We start from the raw sequence: 17,592 nt of genomic DNA on the forward strand, positions 1-17,592 counted from the left end.
AACAAGACCTATGGTTTTAATTTTATAGAATATAAGAAGCACGCATGCTTTAGTTTTTAGGAATTGGATCCTCTCCGAGGCAAAGCCTTGGGATCCTGCTGACCCACTAACACGGGCCGTTAGATTTTGATCTAACGCTTACAATTATTATAACTTTAGAGGGGCTTCTCTGTTTATAGTCATTGGATCAAAATTTAACGACCCTTATTATTGGACAGGAGGATCCTGAGGCTTTGCCTCGGAGAGGATCCAATTCCTAGTTTTAACGTTTTTCTCACCTACTTTTATTATCTTCTTCCTTGTCGGTTATAATTTGACAACACGTTTTAGTTGTCAATTATGTGCAAATATAAACAGAAAATGTTAAGGAGACTCTTTCAAAAGTAAGACTTTTTATATATTCACTGTCATTTCATATTTTTAACATAATTTTTATACCAACAATATAAAATATTGTGTTAAAAACATAAAATAACGGATAATTTATAGAAAGTCTCATTTTAATAGAATCTTTTTAGCATTTCTCGTACAAAATATAACAGCAGAAAAGTTTCCAAGACCTTTGTTTAAACTTTGTACCATGATTCTTTCATTTGTCATCTAATAGGGTTTTGTCGATTCGCAAGAATCGAAAGAAGAACGCAATAATGATGAAGGAATGAACAGTTTAAGAGATAATTGAGGCATTCCAATGTTATATTCCTACATTTTTTTAATATTAAAAAATACAAGCGATATTGAAAGAATGTTGAATGAGACATAGACGAATGTTCTTATTTCAACTGAAAGTGCAACGGCGAATTTGAACCACATTATTCCTCTTCACTTGTTAGTGAGAGGTCTTAGGTTCAATTTTCCCCAAATGCAAATTTGAACCACATTATTACTAGCTCATTGTGAGGTTAAGTCCATCTCCTTCTGTTTTGTGTAGATACTATCATTTGTTAAAAAATAAAAATAAAATGAAAGTGCAACCCTTGCAATTATAACTACTTTTAGTACTTCATTTTAGGTGATGGACTTGTATATATTTCTTATTGGCATTCCGTGTATGTATTTTAATTTTGACTTTTTAGCCAAAATGATCCTTAAGATTGATGTCACTATTCACTTTGGTTCTTAAGATTTAAATCAATAGCAGTTATACCTGAGATTGTTCACCTTCAATTATTTTGGTCATTCTATGAAAAATCTCAATTAAATTGAAGAAACCACCAACTCATGTGGAAAGGTTGAATTGACAAAAATATTCTCAATCTAACGGAGATTTTTCACAAAAGTGACCAAAATGATTGACGGTAGACAATCTCAGAGACCACTTCTATTGATTTTAAATATCAAAGACCAAAATAAGGAAGTATGTCAATCTCATAAATAAATCATTTTAGCTAAAATAAAATAAAATAAACCTTTAACTTTTTCGGAAACTGTATTAGCGCCACTAAGACAACTCTCTCTCTCTCTCTCTCTCTCTCTCAATTTAGACTCTATAAGTACCAATTGAGAAGAAATTAAATGACAAATAAGTAAAAGAAAACGAGAAGAGTGAAGTTTTTTATTTTTCTAGCCATGAATCAATCTTTACTCTTTTTATGTAATAAATCACGTTGGTAGCAGAGAGACAAGGACCTTGGTATTCTTGGTCCTTTGCATGCGGGAAGACCTACAAATAGGCCCATGATGTCAACCAACCTACGGCCCAATCTAGGTCAGCCCCAAAAACTTCTTCGTAAAGTTAAAATACTCAAGCGGATGCTTTGTGAATGAAATGGTATGAGTGGAGCTAAGCTACACTTTTTAACAAGTGGTATTATCTACACTAAGAGGGAGAAGGTGGGCTTAACCTCACAATGAGTTAGCAATAATGTAGTTCAAATTCTTCTTTGGCAAGAATCGAACCTAAGAACTCACTTTCAAAATAAGAAATAATAGTGCTAGTAATAATTTGATACAAACTCGTCTTTCATAAAATTCAAATGTCAGACCTGTTACTTACAAAAGAAGAGGAATACCACCAAATTATAGTACCAGTGGCCCCTTTGTTTCCCGACTTCAGAATTGTATAAATCAAAGAAGAATCAAATGATAAACAAGACGTGGATGGCGGAAAGAGAAACAAGTGTGAAATCACGTACTCAAGATCAACATCACAAGTAAATTATATTGAATAGCAAACCTAACTTCCAAGATTAGACGATCAAATACACAAAACAAGAAACTAAAGCCCTTGCCAAATCAAGTAAAAGGCAAAACAGATCAAGATACCTTTGAACAACGTATACAAATTGACTGACAAAAAAGGTCTTCGAACATACACAAAGAGATCACATCTACAAAGTGGGAAAGGCTCCGTTCATTTCCCGTTGCATGCGTTATCACACTTCTTGTAGTTAAATTATATTACATCATTGGTGGCCCCAACAATTACGAGTCATTAGATAAGAACCTAGGTTTTTTTAGTGCTAATCACCACTCGTCTTCGAGACTAGCCCGGTGGAAACACATGACAGTACAGACAAATATGAAGAATGAAAAGAATTCAATCCACATAGCAGGTGTCTCAATCATATGAGCGTGCCTAAGAATGATGGGAATGGCTATGCTCCCAACAGTTGATGCACCAGTCAAAAATTTAGCAGCATTTATCCACCTGCAATACAAAGAGAAAAACGAGAAGGCGTTAATGTGACTTTGGCTAATAGAGATTCTTTGTAAGGGCAGTTTACCAGTGGCACAAGTTCCATGGGCTATTGGTTACAGCTTATTCGGAGGGTAAACATCACAACGAAAAGCTCCAGGTACTGTTCACTTTAACGAAAAACCACATATTTACACTAAAAAGTCAAACCTGGTACTATTCACTTCACCCTTTATTTTGTCCTTTTCATTAAAACTCAAAGTTTTCAAGCCCTTTTCATTAGTTTTCCTTTGATCTTTATGAATTGGCCCTCCTTTCAACAATATTTCAATATGTACTTTTATGCTTTGTTCTACTTGTCTATAAATCAAACTTCTAGAATGAGCTATATTTCCCTCAGATTTTTAGAATGAGCTATACTTGTGTTATCTTCATGAATCATCCACGCATGGCAATGGGCAAAAAAAACCTGGTTAGATCTAGTTGTGAGTTCCACCAAACGGGCGGACAAATAAATTGGTCCATGACACACAAGTATCATGGCATTATAACTATGAGCTATCTATAAGGTAAAGAATGTTATTAGTACAGGGCATATTACATATGAGGGTTACATTAAGGAAGAAAATTTTGTTACATAAGAGCTCAAAAAGACTCACCCATCGCTTTCCCTTGCAAATAAAACCTGAGTAGAACCGCCACCAAAGAATAAGCAAGGCATGGGTACCAGCACGTACATCAGAGCTACAAGAATAATCAAAATTCACATCCCTTGATACTCAAAGAACCTAAATACCAAGTAGAATAAACAAATTATATTAACTACTCTCACCGGATAACATCGGCCACCAATTGTTGTATAATGCACAAGCCTGCCACACATTAGAAGACATAATCATAATAACAAACAGTAAATGGTAAGCATATAAGACATTTCAGATCCAATTGGCAGTTAAGTTCAAAACCATTTCCTCCCTTAATCTGGTGATATATCACCAAGCATTATTATTAATACAGCAAGCGATATAATAGCCTTTTCAGAAGGAAAGGCAGCTTCAACAACACCCAGGCGCTAGGGTTCTATAACTTTGCCATGGTAACCAGCTACAAAGGCCATCTATATCAACAAAAGAAAAAGAAGAGAAAGAAAATCTAACCCACACAAGAATTATTGATTGCTGTAATAAAATATCAATGCACAAATGGCCTCTTACTACTTCGACATCATTAAACAAACCAGGGAATAAATCTACAAAAATCCTCCCAACTCTAAAGTGAAAAGGTAACAAGGAGAATACTCCTTAAAATGCATCCTATCCCTAAATTTCTTTTAGGGAAGTGTCCAAGATTCTAGCTTAACTTTTCTTCTAAAGTGGGTTACTAAAAAATGTGAACAGCAATGTGCCAACTGCATAATGAACCGCATTATAAGAGAAGTTAAGTTAAAAACAAGCACACTGCTTCTGAATTCATAAAGTAAGATGATTCACAAAGATAAACGCAAGTGTGTGTGTGTGTGCGCCCCTTATTCTTCATGCATCCAGCATATTTTTAAGGAAGAGTATGGATGACATAACAGAATACTAGGTTATAACTGCAATTGAACAGACGCATATATCTGTAGGCTGGAGTACAAGGCAAACACCTTTTAAAACACTTTAGAGCATGTAATAACCACAAGCTCACAACCAGTCGAGCGATTAAAAAATAAATAATAATATAAATAAAAGACAAATACCAGGATTTGTAACAAGATGCTTGCTGAAAACATAAAAGCAAGTCCTGCAAGCCTGTACACCAAGAAGTTCACTTCAGAAATGTAGCTTCATAACATGGATAAATTTACATAACCAAATTCCTACTTACACTGCAAAGAACACGAACCATCAGCAATACGGGGAGGAACAATGCACCAAAACAAAAAGGTATTAGTACTCAATCTCATCAAAGCATGAACGAAGACAGAACAAAAAACACAATTGCATGACTTATATATATTTGAAGGACGTCATGCTCGCAGCGTATGACAAGTAGGAGCGAGCAACGCAACCCTTCAAATTTTGTGAACTAAAGCCCCTAATTTTCATATAGTGATCATGATGGAAATCCAAGCTTCCCATTACGCTTCCACATTAGTAAGTTAAAACTAAAATCTAATTGATAACATTAACTACTTCCGATAAGACATCAAAAATACAAATGAGCAAAATTCAGAGAATTGCAGAATTTTAGTAATCACAAAATTTTAATTAAACTGAGAAGCACTCCAAATTGGGTGTTTTCAAATCATAAAATATGATCAACTATACGAAACCCTAATTAATTTTAGCACAATTCCAAAATGTTCAGCTCTCAAGCCCACTCGATTCCACTTCTCCAACGTTTTCAGAGGAATTGGACAAATATAATAAATAAATAAAATAGTAGAATTTTAATATTATTCAACGAAATTGTGCGTATTTATCTTCATCCAGCCAAAAGCAAAATTATTGTAAATAATCGAAGGAAAAAAATGAACAGAGTGGGTTAAGAATTGTACCTTCAATGGTCATCGCCATGGAAGAGAAGAGAGGCTAGTGACGGAGGAAGCTTCGTGTTCGCGAATCGCGACCAAAGAAGCAAAACGATGAGCTCCAAAATTTGCAGAGGTGAAAGGTATCGGTCTTCGATTGGTCTTCGGTTTCAGGAGTCGAGGCCCAAAATTATAAAATAAAATAAAATAAATAATAAAGAAAGTGAGTCTCCTTCTTTTTGCCGGGTAAAAGTTTAGCTGCAGTAAATACTGTAACGGGCGGACGTTATACTAGGATTTGGATCCTCTCCTAAGCCCAAGGAAGGATCCTCTTGATTAAGGACTGTAGGCCGTTAGATGGATCCTCCTGATCAAAGACTGTGGACTATTGAATTTTCATCCAATAGCTACAAATAGGAGAGTTCTTTAAAGTTATAATAATTATAATCGTTAGATGAAAATTCAAGAGCTCACAATTTTTTGTCAGGAGGATTCTCCTTGGGCTCAAGAGAGAATCCAAATCCTACTATAACGTCCGCTTGTTTGAATTCAAAATATACCTCTATAAGGCGTTTTTACTCAATATTGTTTTTGTCAATAGTACTTGTTTTGCATTTTTATAAAAAAGCAGTGTGTTGTTTGGCAACATCTAAATAGCGACCTGGAGAATTTATTCCATTATTATTGCTATTCGTTGGAAAGCTAGTATGTTTTGTTCAAAGTGATTGAAAGTGGTCTTCGAGATCTTTCAATTGAGTAGTCTATGTTGATGCAACTTTAACCAATTCAAGGGTGCGCTTTATGAGTTGGGCCTCCTCCCTCAACCTCAAGGGCGATGGTCCTCTTTTGTGACGGACTACCATGTCCTTTAGTTTTGTAATTTTTAAAGGGGGTTTTTCCTTTTCTCCCCTCTCTTTTTTGGTATGCATATGGAGTATTTTGGTGGTGTTTGCCTCTTCTTTCTAGGTTCTTGATGCTCCTTGTGTGATTAGGCAACCCTTTTACTCCCCGTTGCGAGACTAGGAGTCGTAGTGCGACTCCTCTTTCTCCATCGTACTAGATATGCATCAAGTTCACCTCAAATCATAATGATATGCATTGGTCAGTCGAAAATCAGAAAAAAGGTTGATGTAAATCTTTCAAGGTTTCTGATTTAATTTGCAAATTTTGTAACTTAATCACGTGTGAGCACCAACCTCCACTAGAGAACTAACACATCAAATGAAGAAACAAAAAGCAACGAATCCAAATATTTCCTTCCTCTTCTAAATTTTCCAAGTTAGCATATGTAGTCATAGAGAGCATATGGCCTACAATAAGAGAATATTCTTTTCTTCTACAATACTCATCTCTTAATTACATGGTTGCATGATGTGTGTTGCAGACTCTATATATATTAATTACAATTCGGGGACACACGCTTTTGACATTTATTTTGTAGAGTCAACTTCATATGTGTTTCAACAATGCGAACCTTCTATATTTAAGTACGTCATTCATAAATCATCATTGCTAAACATTAGACAAATCCAATACCATTAAGACATTCATTTGTAGTAAATAAATTTGACGAACAAAGATAATTTTGTAGACATGATCTTTAGGGAAAAACATAAAATAGATGGTTGAATCATTGAAATATATTACAAAGTGAATTACACAAAAATATGTGTCAAAAGCGTGTCCTCGAATCCTAACATATATATATATATATGGATCACACAACAAATTTACTCTTAGTCATGACACTGGCATTGGGATTCATCTCACACACAACTCCCCATTCCCTTTTCTCTTAATTACAAAACTCTACATTTAGCATATGGAATTGCAAGTGATACCCTAAATATATTTCCATAAATATTCTAATTAAACCTTCAAGAGCTGCAATTTGTTCAAAAAGCCAATACCAATCCAGTTCAACTCTAAAGCAGACCAACGCACTTGATTAATCTGAGCTGTCGTTCCATACCACATCTCCGGCTCCGCATCGCCGCCGCCATTGGACTGAAATCCATGTCTCACCACATCCCAAATCAGAGCCCTTGAATCATCACTCACCGAACATAATTGGTGTCCTTTCCCTGGAGACCATGAAATGGCATTCACACTGGCACCATGTCTTTTGAGCTCCATCAGAGGTGATGTGGGAAATCTGATGTCCAATATCACCACTTTGTTGCTGTCCATTCCAACTGTGGCAATGAATCTTGGGTCATGTTTGTTCCATTCTAGCCTCAACAAAGATCTTTCTTGAGTAGGGTTTTCATAAACTATGGTAGACCTGTTGACGATGAGTTAAGAAAATATGCCTTGGGTTGGGTCACAAGATACACGAAGCATATATGAGTATCTTGAGCTACCAAATGCTATAGGGAAATGATCTCAAATGACACTATAAATTAGTCTATTACTGTAACAATATTATCAAATAACCATATCTCTCGAAATTTTCAATATTAACAAATAATTAGATTGTCTTGATATCACATAAATAAAGTACCAATGTCGATATTGTTGATTTACTATAATAATAATGCAATCTGAGAAGATTGCTATAGTGATATAGTTTTATTTTAAAACTTTTCCAAATATTAGTTTCTTAAACGTTGGTTTACTCCGTATGCAGTCGAAAGGAAAATATGTTGAACTTGCTCAAACAAACAGAAGAAAATGATCTCTCTAAAGAACTCAAGACTATAAAGAATAGAATTGTTATTAGCACTAAAAAAAAGTTCATCTACGCTCATCCATTGCTTATTATTTTACCATGGACAAGTGCGCATGATGATTGTTTTTTTTTTTTTAAGTGCTAATAGTTACTCCCATAAAAAATTAAAAGGTGAAAATTAACCCTTACCTCTCTTTGTTTCTCAAATCAAACACCCTGACAGTGCCATCACCAGAAGCTGAAGCAAACACATTGAAGCCACCCCAAGAAATGTCATACACTTCTTTGTCATGAGCCACCAACTGAGTATCCACAACTTCCCTCTCAATGTCCCAAATCGTGCATGTAGTGTCCACACTCGACGTAGCCACACGCCTAGCGTCAAACTCAGCCCAATCAAAAGACGTTATAGCCGAATTAAACTCACTACTCATGTTGCTATTCAGAAGAGACTTGAGCTCAATCCTATCATCATGGATCTCCCATAGCCTTAAGTAGTCACCGGACGTGGCGATTAGATCAGGATTCGCGGTGTCCTCAGAGGGGAAGAACATGAGGTTGGTTGGTGCGTACGGGTGGTCGAAAATGAGGCGGCTATCGGTGGCGAAGTCGGATGTGTCACGGTTGAACTGGACTAGTTCAACCTTGTTGCTGTAGTCCTCAATGAAGCTGCCAATGGCTAGGCGTGAAGGTTTGTCATGGCGGACTGACCATGCTAAGGAGGAGATTGGCCATTGACTTACGTAGGTGTGGACGCCTGCTTTTTTCTCTGCTGGACTTTGCATGCTTGGAGTTGGAATTTGATTTTTAATTCTCTATAGCTGCATGAGAGGTAAATCCAAATTTTAGAGTTGATTGAAGTACGACATTGAACAAGTATTAATCTAATTATTTGAAGCCCTGAATGCATGTTAAAGCTTTGAATTATTGTCACGCTTTTTGCCTAAAAAAGCCAAGAAAGATGCCAATAATATTGCCTGTGTCCAGTATATATTACTCCTAAATCATCTAGCTTTAACCTAGTATACTACAAGTAGATTTAATTAATTTAATGTAGCCTGAGATTTAAAGATTTAACTTCAACACTTACATCTATTTTATGTAGCATTGAGATTTAAAAATTTCTTCAATTTAACAAGATATTTACAGAATGATCAAAATAATTGATGGTGGACAATTTTAATGATCAATTTCATTAATTTTAAACTTCAGAGACCATAATGAGAGGTTATGTTAATCTCACTAATCATTTTGACTAAAAAGTCAAAATAATATTTTAGTATATTCCCATTGTAATCATTTTTCCTCATGGAATTAGATTGTTTCCCGATCTCCTCATTGAGGATCTTGGAGATCAATTAATACTAACTATTTATTAAAAATCCTACGATCACAATTAAAAACATTTTATATTTTTCAAAATAAAATAATTTCAATTTACGTAAAAATATATAAAAAAAAATTATGATCACACAATCTTTAATGAATAGTTGTTGTTAATTGATATCCCAAATAGAGGTGATCCGGAGAGTATCTAATTCCTTTCCTCACCACCACTAACCTGGTGAATATTCACCTCCATTCTGATAGTCTGCCGCGTGTTCCAAGCTTATCCCCAACCCAACCCCAAGAAATACCCTCCCTCCCCTTCCTTTCTCTTCGACCCAACAGACACCACCACACCATCACCCAATCTCCGACAACGGCGACAAACACACACTCACCAGCGCCACCGCCGCCACAACCTCTGTTACTTCGCACCCTTCTTCGTTCTCTTCGTCCAGAACCTTGATGAAGCCATGACCCGTGCGCAGACGTAACGAGATGCCGCCGTAGCTAATGCCGTCTGTATCAACCCCGGGGCCATTGTTGCGTTTCGGAGCTTTGCAGACAGAGAAATAGATTGGGCAAGAGAGAGGGAGAGTGGGACAAGGCTCTCAACATCTATCTAATTCTTTTAATACCTTCCCACCGGATTTTTTTTTTTTTTTTTTTTTTGTAATTGTTGCTTCGGGAGCGAAGGCGTGAAGAGGAAAGGAACGAATAAGCCAACAGTATTCTTTCTGGATTCTTCGGTTAGGATTACGAGGATTTTTAAATAGTATCCGATGATTGTATATCGAACTATTATTTAAATAAAAATATTTAAAATAATTTTTAAAGTGCAATGAATATATATTATAATAAAATTCTTAAAATTCTCTTAAAGAGAATCTGACTAAGGTCCGTAGTTATGAACAAAAAAGAGTAAAAAGACAAGCAAGACCTCGTTTTGCGTAAAGAATAGAAGAAATAAAGAAATTTAAAAAGTGCAAAAGCAAAACAAAAAGTTAACCATAATTAACATGAAACACGTGGCAAATTTCTGAGAGAGAAGTGTGCATTAAAAATAATAGATTTTTTAAAATGACTAAAACACGAGATGGTATATCACATATTATTATACAAATAATGAGATATGTGTTAAAAAATTAATAACTTAAAAAATACAATTTTCACCACTTATATAAAAACACGTAATACATCATCTATATCTATTGAGAAAAAAAACTTTCTCATTAAAAAGATGTAAATAGCACACCATTATATTCTAAACAAATTTACGTGTGCTTGGTAACTAATCCAAAAGTAAGTCAACCACTATTTAGTCAAAAAAATTTGTCAAACTTAGGATTTAATTAAATCTTCCCAATAAAATTCTATTTTTTCTGTAACCATGAGTTTCTACTACTTATTAAAGTATGAAATGATGCGGAGGTACATCCTTAACTAAAGAGTATTTCTTCGCAACGATATTTTTGTTAATTACCGTAACGCACTAACTACTCTACAGATTGCATCTAACTATATATATATTATATATGCTCGCTCGTGAATGGATATGAATATATATATATATATATGAATTATTCATGAAATATATAAATAAAAATGCATATGTTGAAAAAATGAAAAAATGTTGCTAATTCTTAAGCTAGTATAATCAGCTAAGGGTTATTAAAATTTGAAAAAAAAGAAAAAGAAAAAGAAGGTGATCTTTCTCTACCGAATCAACATATCTTCTCTACCTAATCATATAGATAGTTGATTATAAAAATCTCTAAATTATATTAAGTTAATTTGCTGGCCTCATCGAAACCTTCGTTTCTGGGTAGCTTCATGTACTCACTGCATTAACTAATGAACTCCTAACACAACGGTTAACCACTATATTGCACAAAAACGGAATCGTACAAGTACTCTTTGACTCCAAACTGAAATCCCCTACCTACCATGCATCTCACTTGATGAATATGATGAGAATTCTTCCTCTTCATAAGATGGTAGAGAGAGAGAGAGAGAGAGAGAGAGAGAGAGAGACTGACTTACATTGCTCGATAGAAGTTTCAGTAGCAGTTTTGGGAAACTGCTTGTGGTCCAGAGCAAGACATGCACATATAAGAGGAAAGTTAACTAGCTAGGGAGACGGGGATTGAGCTGTATTGGTGTTGCCGTATGGAAGTTGAGATATATTTATATATGGCAAATAGTTTCTTTTCTTTTAAGTCGTGGGAGATAGAAAGATAGCCTGCAGTAAACAAAACAAGAGAATGGAAGGTGAGGGCGTGAAGCTAACGGTCAATCGGCACGGCCACAAGCGTAGAAGGTTGGTTTTCATTAACTCTTCCTAACCTTTTAATGTAACATATATATTTTCAAATACTACCCCCAACTACTTAATTGCGACACTTTCAAGCATGTGTCATTGTTTGGCTCCTTACATGACCACGTGACTTCAGTTAATTGTATTAAACGTCATAATTCAACATGTTTATTTTCTTCATCATCAACTAAAGATCAACACTAGACTACTTCATTTAATTTGAAGACCGTTTAGTCACTCATATGAATCAAACAAGTTGGCTGTTAATCATAAAGATACTACTTGTTATCATAATCATAGATTTGTTTGGTACATATGAATAACTAAGCAATCTTCAAATTAAATAAATTTTTCTTAAGATCATCATTAGATAATGAGAAAGAGAATGAATAATTTACATTATTTTGTACAGTAAAAATGATGGTCTCAGCTCACCATGTAAGAAACAATAATTCCTTAGTCATGCACTCCAAATCTGTATTCGATTAATTCATCCTCCTCCATTAACTTGTATTAAAAAAAATACTAGTGTTGCTTAGCCCCACTGACTATTAATTCAATAATTTCACTTTAGTTAGGTATATAGAACAAATAAATTTCACTTTTGTTAGGTATATGGAACAACTATAGTCATATGCTATACAGTCAAAATTCTTCGATAAAAAAATATTGAAGATACTTTTTAGGTTGCCCCAATTGTACTTGTATGATTTAAATGTTTCGAGAGCTACGTTGTTGGAAGCTAGTGTTTTGTGTTTCTCTAGGGTCTTTCCTTTGGCATGGGTTCCTTAGTACCAGGCACATAAAAAGGACAAAGGACTAATGGTTAGATATTTTTAAGGTGGCAGAAAGGCGGATACACCAATGTTTATTGCAATTTGCAAATGCTCCATGATCATTGGGCTCTAGATTATAGAATGGTTCTAGTGAAGCTAGCACCTGTTTCTGTTTTTTTTAATAAAGAAAAGGGTGTGCTATCCATACATCCCATTTTACTTCTTACACATCCCATTTTACTTTTTACACATCCCTTGTTAATTTTTATCCGTTGATTTTTTTCAATTCATCTGATCTGATAGTCAAAAATTAGAAGAGTGTGTGAAAAGTAAAATGGGGTGTGTGAATATCACACCCCTAAAGAAATTGTAAGTTTAAAGTAATATCGTGAATGACAGTTGTTGGTAAAACCCAAAAAAAAAAAAAAAAAAAACTTAAATAAGGCATCTTTGCTAAATGAAATAATAATTTTTTTTTTCATAATAACGGTGTCTATTGTGACAACCTTATCCCTAACTTTACGATTTTATTGATTTTAAATGAGTGAAATTACGAAAATGCCCTTGAGGTAAAGGCGTTGATTTTTGTTGACCGCTTTGTCGTGTCACGTAAGATCCGTTTTCTTGGTGTATCCTCGTAGTATTTGTCGCTACGAACATGTGGGACACAAACAGAACGTAATTTGAAGCTATAACGAATGAGTTATTAACGTTTAAAGTCGGGGCATTTTAATAAATTTAACCTTCACTTGGGAAGATTCCAAATTTTCTTGAGCAATTTGATGGAGCCACGTGGACAGTTGTGATGAAGAGTGGAGCAGAGAAATGAGAGAGAGGGATGGATGAGAGGAGGAAGAAATTAGAGATGGTGGGGAACGGTTTGCCCAATCAGAAAGAAATGAAGGGAAAAGGGCGGCCAATGAGGATGAGAGAGGGAAGTCAGGGAACCAATCAGAAAAGAGAGAACAAGAGGGAAATGAGAGACCCAGCCCCAACTGAATCCCTTCGACCCATTTTTTACCTAGATTTTATGGCATTTTTCCAACGAAATTCGGTCAAATTTTCAAGCAATCCAAGGCCTCTATCACCTGCCATCATCATCGCATCACTTCTCATTCCATGTTCGATCCAAACACGATGGAGTTTCACCTCAGTTTCGAGAAAAATTGAGCGGGAGCTGCGAGCTTCACTGTGGCAGAATCTGCCATTCTTAAAGCAAACTCCGTCAACCACTACCCCTAATAGACTTCGCACAATGCCAGGAACAAGGCCCAAGCATGGGATGAGGCGTCGGAGTTCGTTTAGGCACCGAATCAAGAACACCCATTTCAAGGGTTTTCGACGGATCAAGGCATTTTCAGGCCACTTCCTGGCCGAATTGGATTTCGGCCTATATATGAAAGTTGTTCCTCTCATTGAGATCTTCATTCTTGTAAAATTTGGGAATTTTTGAAGTTGTTCAATTTTCCAACGAGCTGGGTCGGCTGACGACCACGTGCGGCGGCGCGTGGTTAGTGGGCCGACGTTGCCTTTTTAAGTTAAATTCAATGCTCGAATTTCAAATTGATAACCGTTTGTTATAGTTTGATAGTTTGAACCTAATATGGATTACTACGCCATTTGACCTATTTTATGATCCGACAATCTGACCATTGGATCGTCACCAAACCTTAATACATTATAGTACGTAATATTTGAGGATCATAGGAACTGACAGATTGGGAATCCGACATACGGATCTTTCCAAATTGAATTTCTAAGTTTGTAAAACAGATGTTGATAGCAACTAATTCTAGCAATTGACGGAGATCTGACCGTTGGATCGTAAAGAAGTTTTAGTATGTTGTTTTAGAAGCGTAGTGTAGACTTTGGGAAGTTACGCATTGGAAATCCATGGGCGAATGTTCCATATTGACTTGTATAGGGTTGTAGGACCTTACTTAGCGTATTTCGAAGCTTTGATTCCAAATTCGCACTCCATTTTCCCAAATTTAATTGTTTTAGTGGAGTTTTACTAATGGGTTCTAATATTATGCTTAGATGCGATTATTATCGATGACTTCGGCTATTCTAGTTCGAATAGGTTCGACTCAATGACATGATCTATGAGTGGGTCTTTCTTTGATATATACATATATACATGTTTAGTTTCCATACATACATCTAATAATGAATTTTATATATGAATGCCATAGTTAAATTAATATTGATCGGAAATGACGTAACAAATAGAATTAGGAATCATTATGAATCTTACGGGATGCCTTAGCTAAAATTATGACTATGAATAATATTATGATAACTAGAATTATCAAATCATTATGGCATGACTACATTTATGTTATTTGCTCATCATTTGTTGCACCGGTGTTTGTACTCGCCCAGGTCAAGACCACGCTTTCACGTATATGTGCACATCGCACTGTACGCTCACTTTGGATCCATTGTAGGTGCCAGTCCTGTTGAACAGGTTTCCATAGGCAACTCCAACTCGTATGTGTTGCGCATAGCGCCAGTCTTCACATGATTGTAGTACTAGAGCGTATATCATTATTACACCTAGTTCTATTCATGTCAGAATACCTCTGCATGAACTCGTGTGTCAGCATGTGTTGATGAGCACCCGATATGATATGTTGTTTATGCAAGATTTTTTGATTATGGATGTCATGCCCTTATTTACGAGATATTGTGCCATAATGAATTCTTGAGATTTTGCAGGCTATAGTAAGTATTTTCTTACTATACGTAGTATGTATATTTTGAAAACCATACTTGTTTTATAGCGAGGAGTTATTATGTTTTTGAAAAGGTTTTTACAAAGATTTGTTTCTAGGCCCACTCACTCTTGGTTTTCGCCCCTCCAGGTTTTATTGTTGGGCTCACATGTCAACGAGGATTCTTGGCAAGCTTGGTGTAGACGATTACCTTCGATGGTATAGTTCTCACTCTATCTTAATGTACTGTATTTATGCTCTGAAATCAAGTGTGAAATGAGTTCATTCCCACTCATAGCACATTCTTATATTTAGGTACTTTTAGGTTTAAATTTGTTCACATTTTCACTACATTTTATGGCTTCGTCACCCTCCGGATGTCGACCAACACAACTCGATTCAGAATCCAGGTAGACATTTCAGGTCGGAGTGTGTCATCTATAATCTTACCAACAAATTACAACATATATTATTGTTTTGCACTTCTAAGTATTGAAGCCTCCATGATAAATTTTTTGATAATACTTGCGTTCCTCCATAGACATTCCCACTTAGTTTGAATATCGTATATTATTATTTAAATTTCTTAATCGAAAGTCAAAACTGTTCAACTTCTTAATCTTCATTTGAAATCATCTCTATAAAAACTCATTCAAATCGAAAATCGTTTAATCATCCAAATATATGGAAAAATTTGACGATGTGAGTATCAAGTAACATACTTAGGATGAATTGTCAATTTAGTTGATATATTTTTAAAGATTAAACGATATTTGATTTGAATATTTTTTTATAGAAATGATCTTCAAATGAAGATTAAGAAGATGATTGAGTTTGATTATGAAGTTTATACGACTAAAATACGTTATTTGTAAAAGGTCGGTAAGTGCATAATGCACTCCCCCACAAGGCAACGCAAGTATTATTCGAAATTATTTCACGAAAGTGTATACTATTAAGGAATCTAAGCCGTTGATTTTCCTACTCATAAGTCAACAGATGAAGTTAGTTAATTAGGCTTATTGTAATACTACTGCTGGTTGGTCAGTGAGATATTTATCTCTCTTACACAAAATATTCATGTAATATAAATAGTAAACTCACGTAACTCATTCATTATTGAACAATGATTAGATTCACTGAATTTATTCTTTTAAATCCAACACTTACTGAATTGTAAAAGTGATTGAGTTGCAAAACTATATCAGTGTGATTAATAGGAAACCGCAGACTCTTCACTTCAAAACGTTAACATAATATCAAACCAAGTTGTTTACGTAAACTCTAATTATTGAGTCGTACTAAGTGGTATTAAGTATTCACAAATTATCTTATATTAAATAGTTCACTTCTAATTACATCGAAACATTTTATTTGAGAACAGTAACACTGTAATTAACGGTGCACCACTGACCCGTCTTTGTAAAATCATTACAAATAAAATTGTATATTCTCCAGGCAATATATTCAAGTCCATTTTGCTCATCCAAAGTAGCCAAGAAAATTAGGAGGTAAGATATGCCTCTCGAACCCATTTTTTGTGTCTCGTTTGTTTGGGCTTGACCCCCGCTTCACCCAATTTTTAGTGTCTTGTTCCATGAATAATGTGAGCCTATTGGTTCTTCCATGAATCACAGATTTCAAATTCTCAATCCCATTTAGCTCAAGCTTGGAACAGTATGGAGAATCATCCTTGTTTATAAGTACTTTTAAAATAACTAAAACTGTTTTTAGCGAAAATATCTTTTAGTTCAAAAATCACTTGAAGCATATTTTGGAAGAAGCACCAGTTATGTGTTTTTTACAGTCATTTTAAAAATACTTGAAGTTCATTTGCATTTTTACTTAGAATTGGTTCTAAAAATGCTTTTATCAAAAGTGTTTTCAGTCATTTTATTCTAAGTGACTCTTTCATACTTTTTATAACTTAACTAGTAAGGAATGATAAAAGTAATCTCTTGTGGACGACTGACACAAACAAAATTTTTATTATTTAATCTCTCTAACTTCCAATTAAATGGCTTCCCTTGTCTTCTCTCGTCATTTTTGCGGCGTGTCTCTATTATTTCATTTTCCTACTCCCCAAATCAAATGGTTCTATACAACATGCCCAATAATGTGAAATCATAGGGGTGAAGAGTACCTGGTGGGTCTCCAGAAGCACAATCATGCATGTTTTCTTTTCCTCAGCACCCAACATTTAACATTAATATTGATGAATTTGCTTGCTGACCACTGTTTGATATTGACACACATATTGAGGTTGTATGACCCTGCAACATATGGGCAACCATCCCCCTTGATCCGAAACGCCTAAAAAAGTATCCAATAATTAGTCTTTTTTATCGGGAAGTTAGCCCTTTTTGTTCATTCTAAACGAAAGAAAGTAACCTACTTTTGTAGTTAATGGCTAAATCCCGGGTCTTCGTTCTTTGTGACCGATTTGTGCGTGTTAGAGAGTAAGGCTACTTTTGTGGTTCGATAACTAGGTCTGAGATTAGTTTGACTTGCCTAATTCTTTATCATTATCATTTATATAACAAAAAAAAAATTGACAATTCAATGTTCTTGATGAATTTTTAAAAGTGAGATCAAACACATATATGACGAATTAGGCACATGCTTATGTAAAATG

The 17,592-nt window shown here is 35.0% G+C and overlaps 2 protein-coding genes across 4 annotated transcripts; both read right to left on the reverse strand.

Annotated features, from left to right (window-relative positions):
* Positions 1–2,235: 2,235 nt before the first annotated feature.
* LOC103962091 (vacuolar protein sorting-associated protein 55 homolog) lies at positions 2,236–5,359 on the reverse strand. Its single transcript, XM_009374755.3, has 5 exons — positions 5,178–5,359; positions 4,377–4,428; positions 3,471–3,510; positions 3,298–3,382; positions 2,236–2,650 (listed from the first exon to the last, which is right to left on the reverse strand). The coding sequence occupies exons 2-5, from the start codon at positions 4,407–4,409 to the stop codon at positions 2,467–2,469; spliced, it is 342 nt and encodes a 113-aa protein (XP_009373030.1). The 5' UTR covers positions 4,410–4,428; positions 5,178–5,359; the 3' UTR covers positions 2,236–2,466.
* Positions 5,360–6,749: 1,390 nt separating this feature from the next.
* LOC103962093 (WD repeat-containing protein LWD2) lies at positions 6,750–11,342 on the reverse strand. 3 transcript variants are annotated; one of them, XM_009374758.3, is made up of 3 exons: positions 11,191–11,342; positions 8,011–8,642; positions 6,750–7,434 (listed from the first exon to the last, which is right to left on the reverse strand). In XM_009374758.3, exons 2-3 carry the CDS (start codon positions 8,604–8,606, stop codon positions 7,020–7,022), a joined length of 1,011 nt encoding a protein of 336 aa, XP_009373033.2. In that variant the 5' UTR covers positions 8,607–8,642; positions 11,191–11,342; the 3' UTR covers positions 6,750–7,019. The 3 variants fall into 3 exon arrangements, with proteins under 3 accessions (XP_009373033.2, XP_048432651.1, XP_048432650.1); XM_048576694.1 differs by lacking the exon at positions 11,191–11,342 and adding an exon at positions 9,398–9,845; XM_048576693.1 differs by lacking the exon at positions 11,191–11,342 and adding an exon at positions 9,383–9,845.
* Positions 11,343–17,592: the final 6,250 nt, after the last annotated feature.

The sequence above is a fragment of a genome, unplaced genomic scaffold, assembly GCF_019419815.1.
Source record: "Pyrus x bretschneideri cultivar Hongxiangsu unplaced genomic scaffold, Pyrus_bretschneideri_v1 Contig9, whole genome shotgun sequence".
NCBI lineage: Eukaryota > Viridiplantae > Streptophyta > Magnoliopsida > Rosales > Rosaceae > Pyrus > Pyrus x bretschneideri.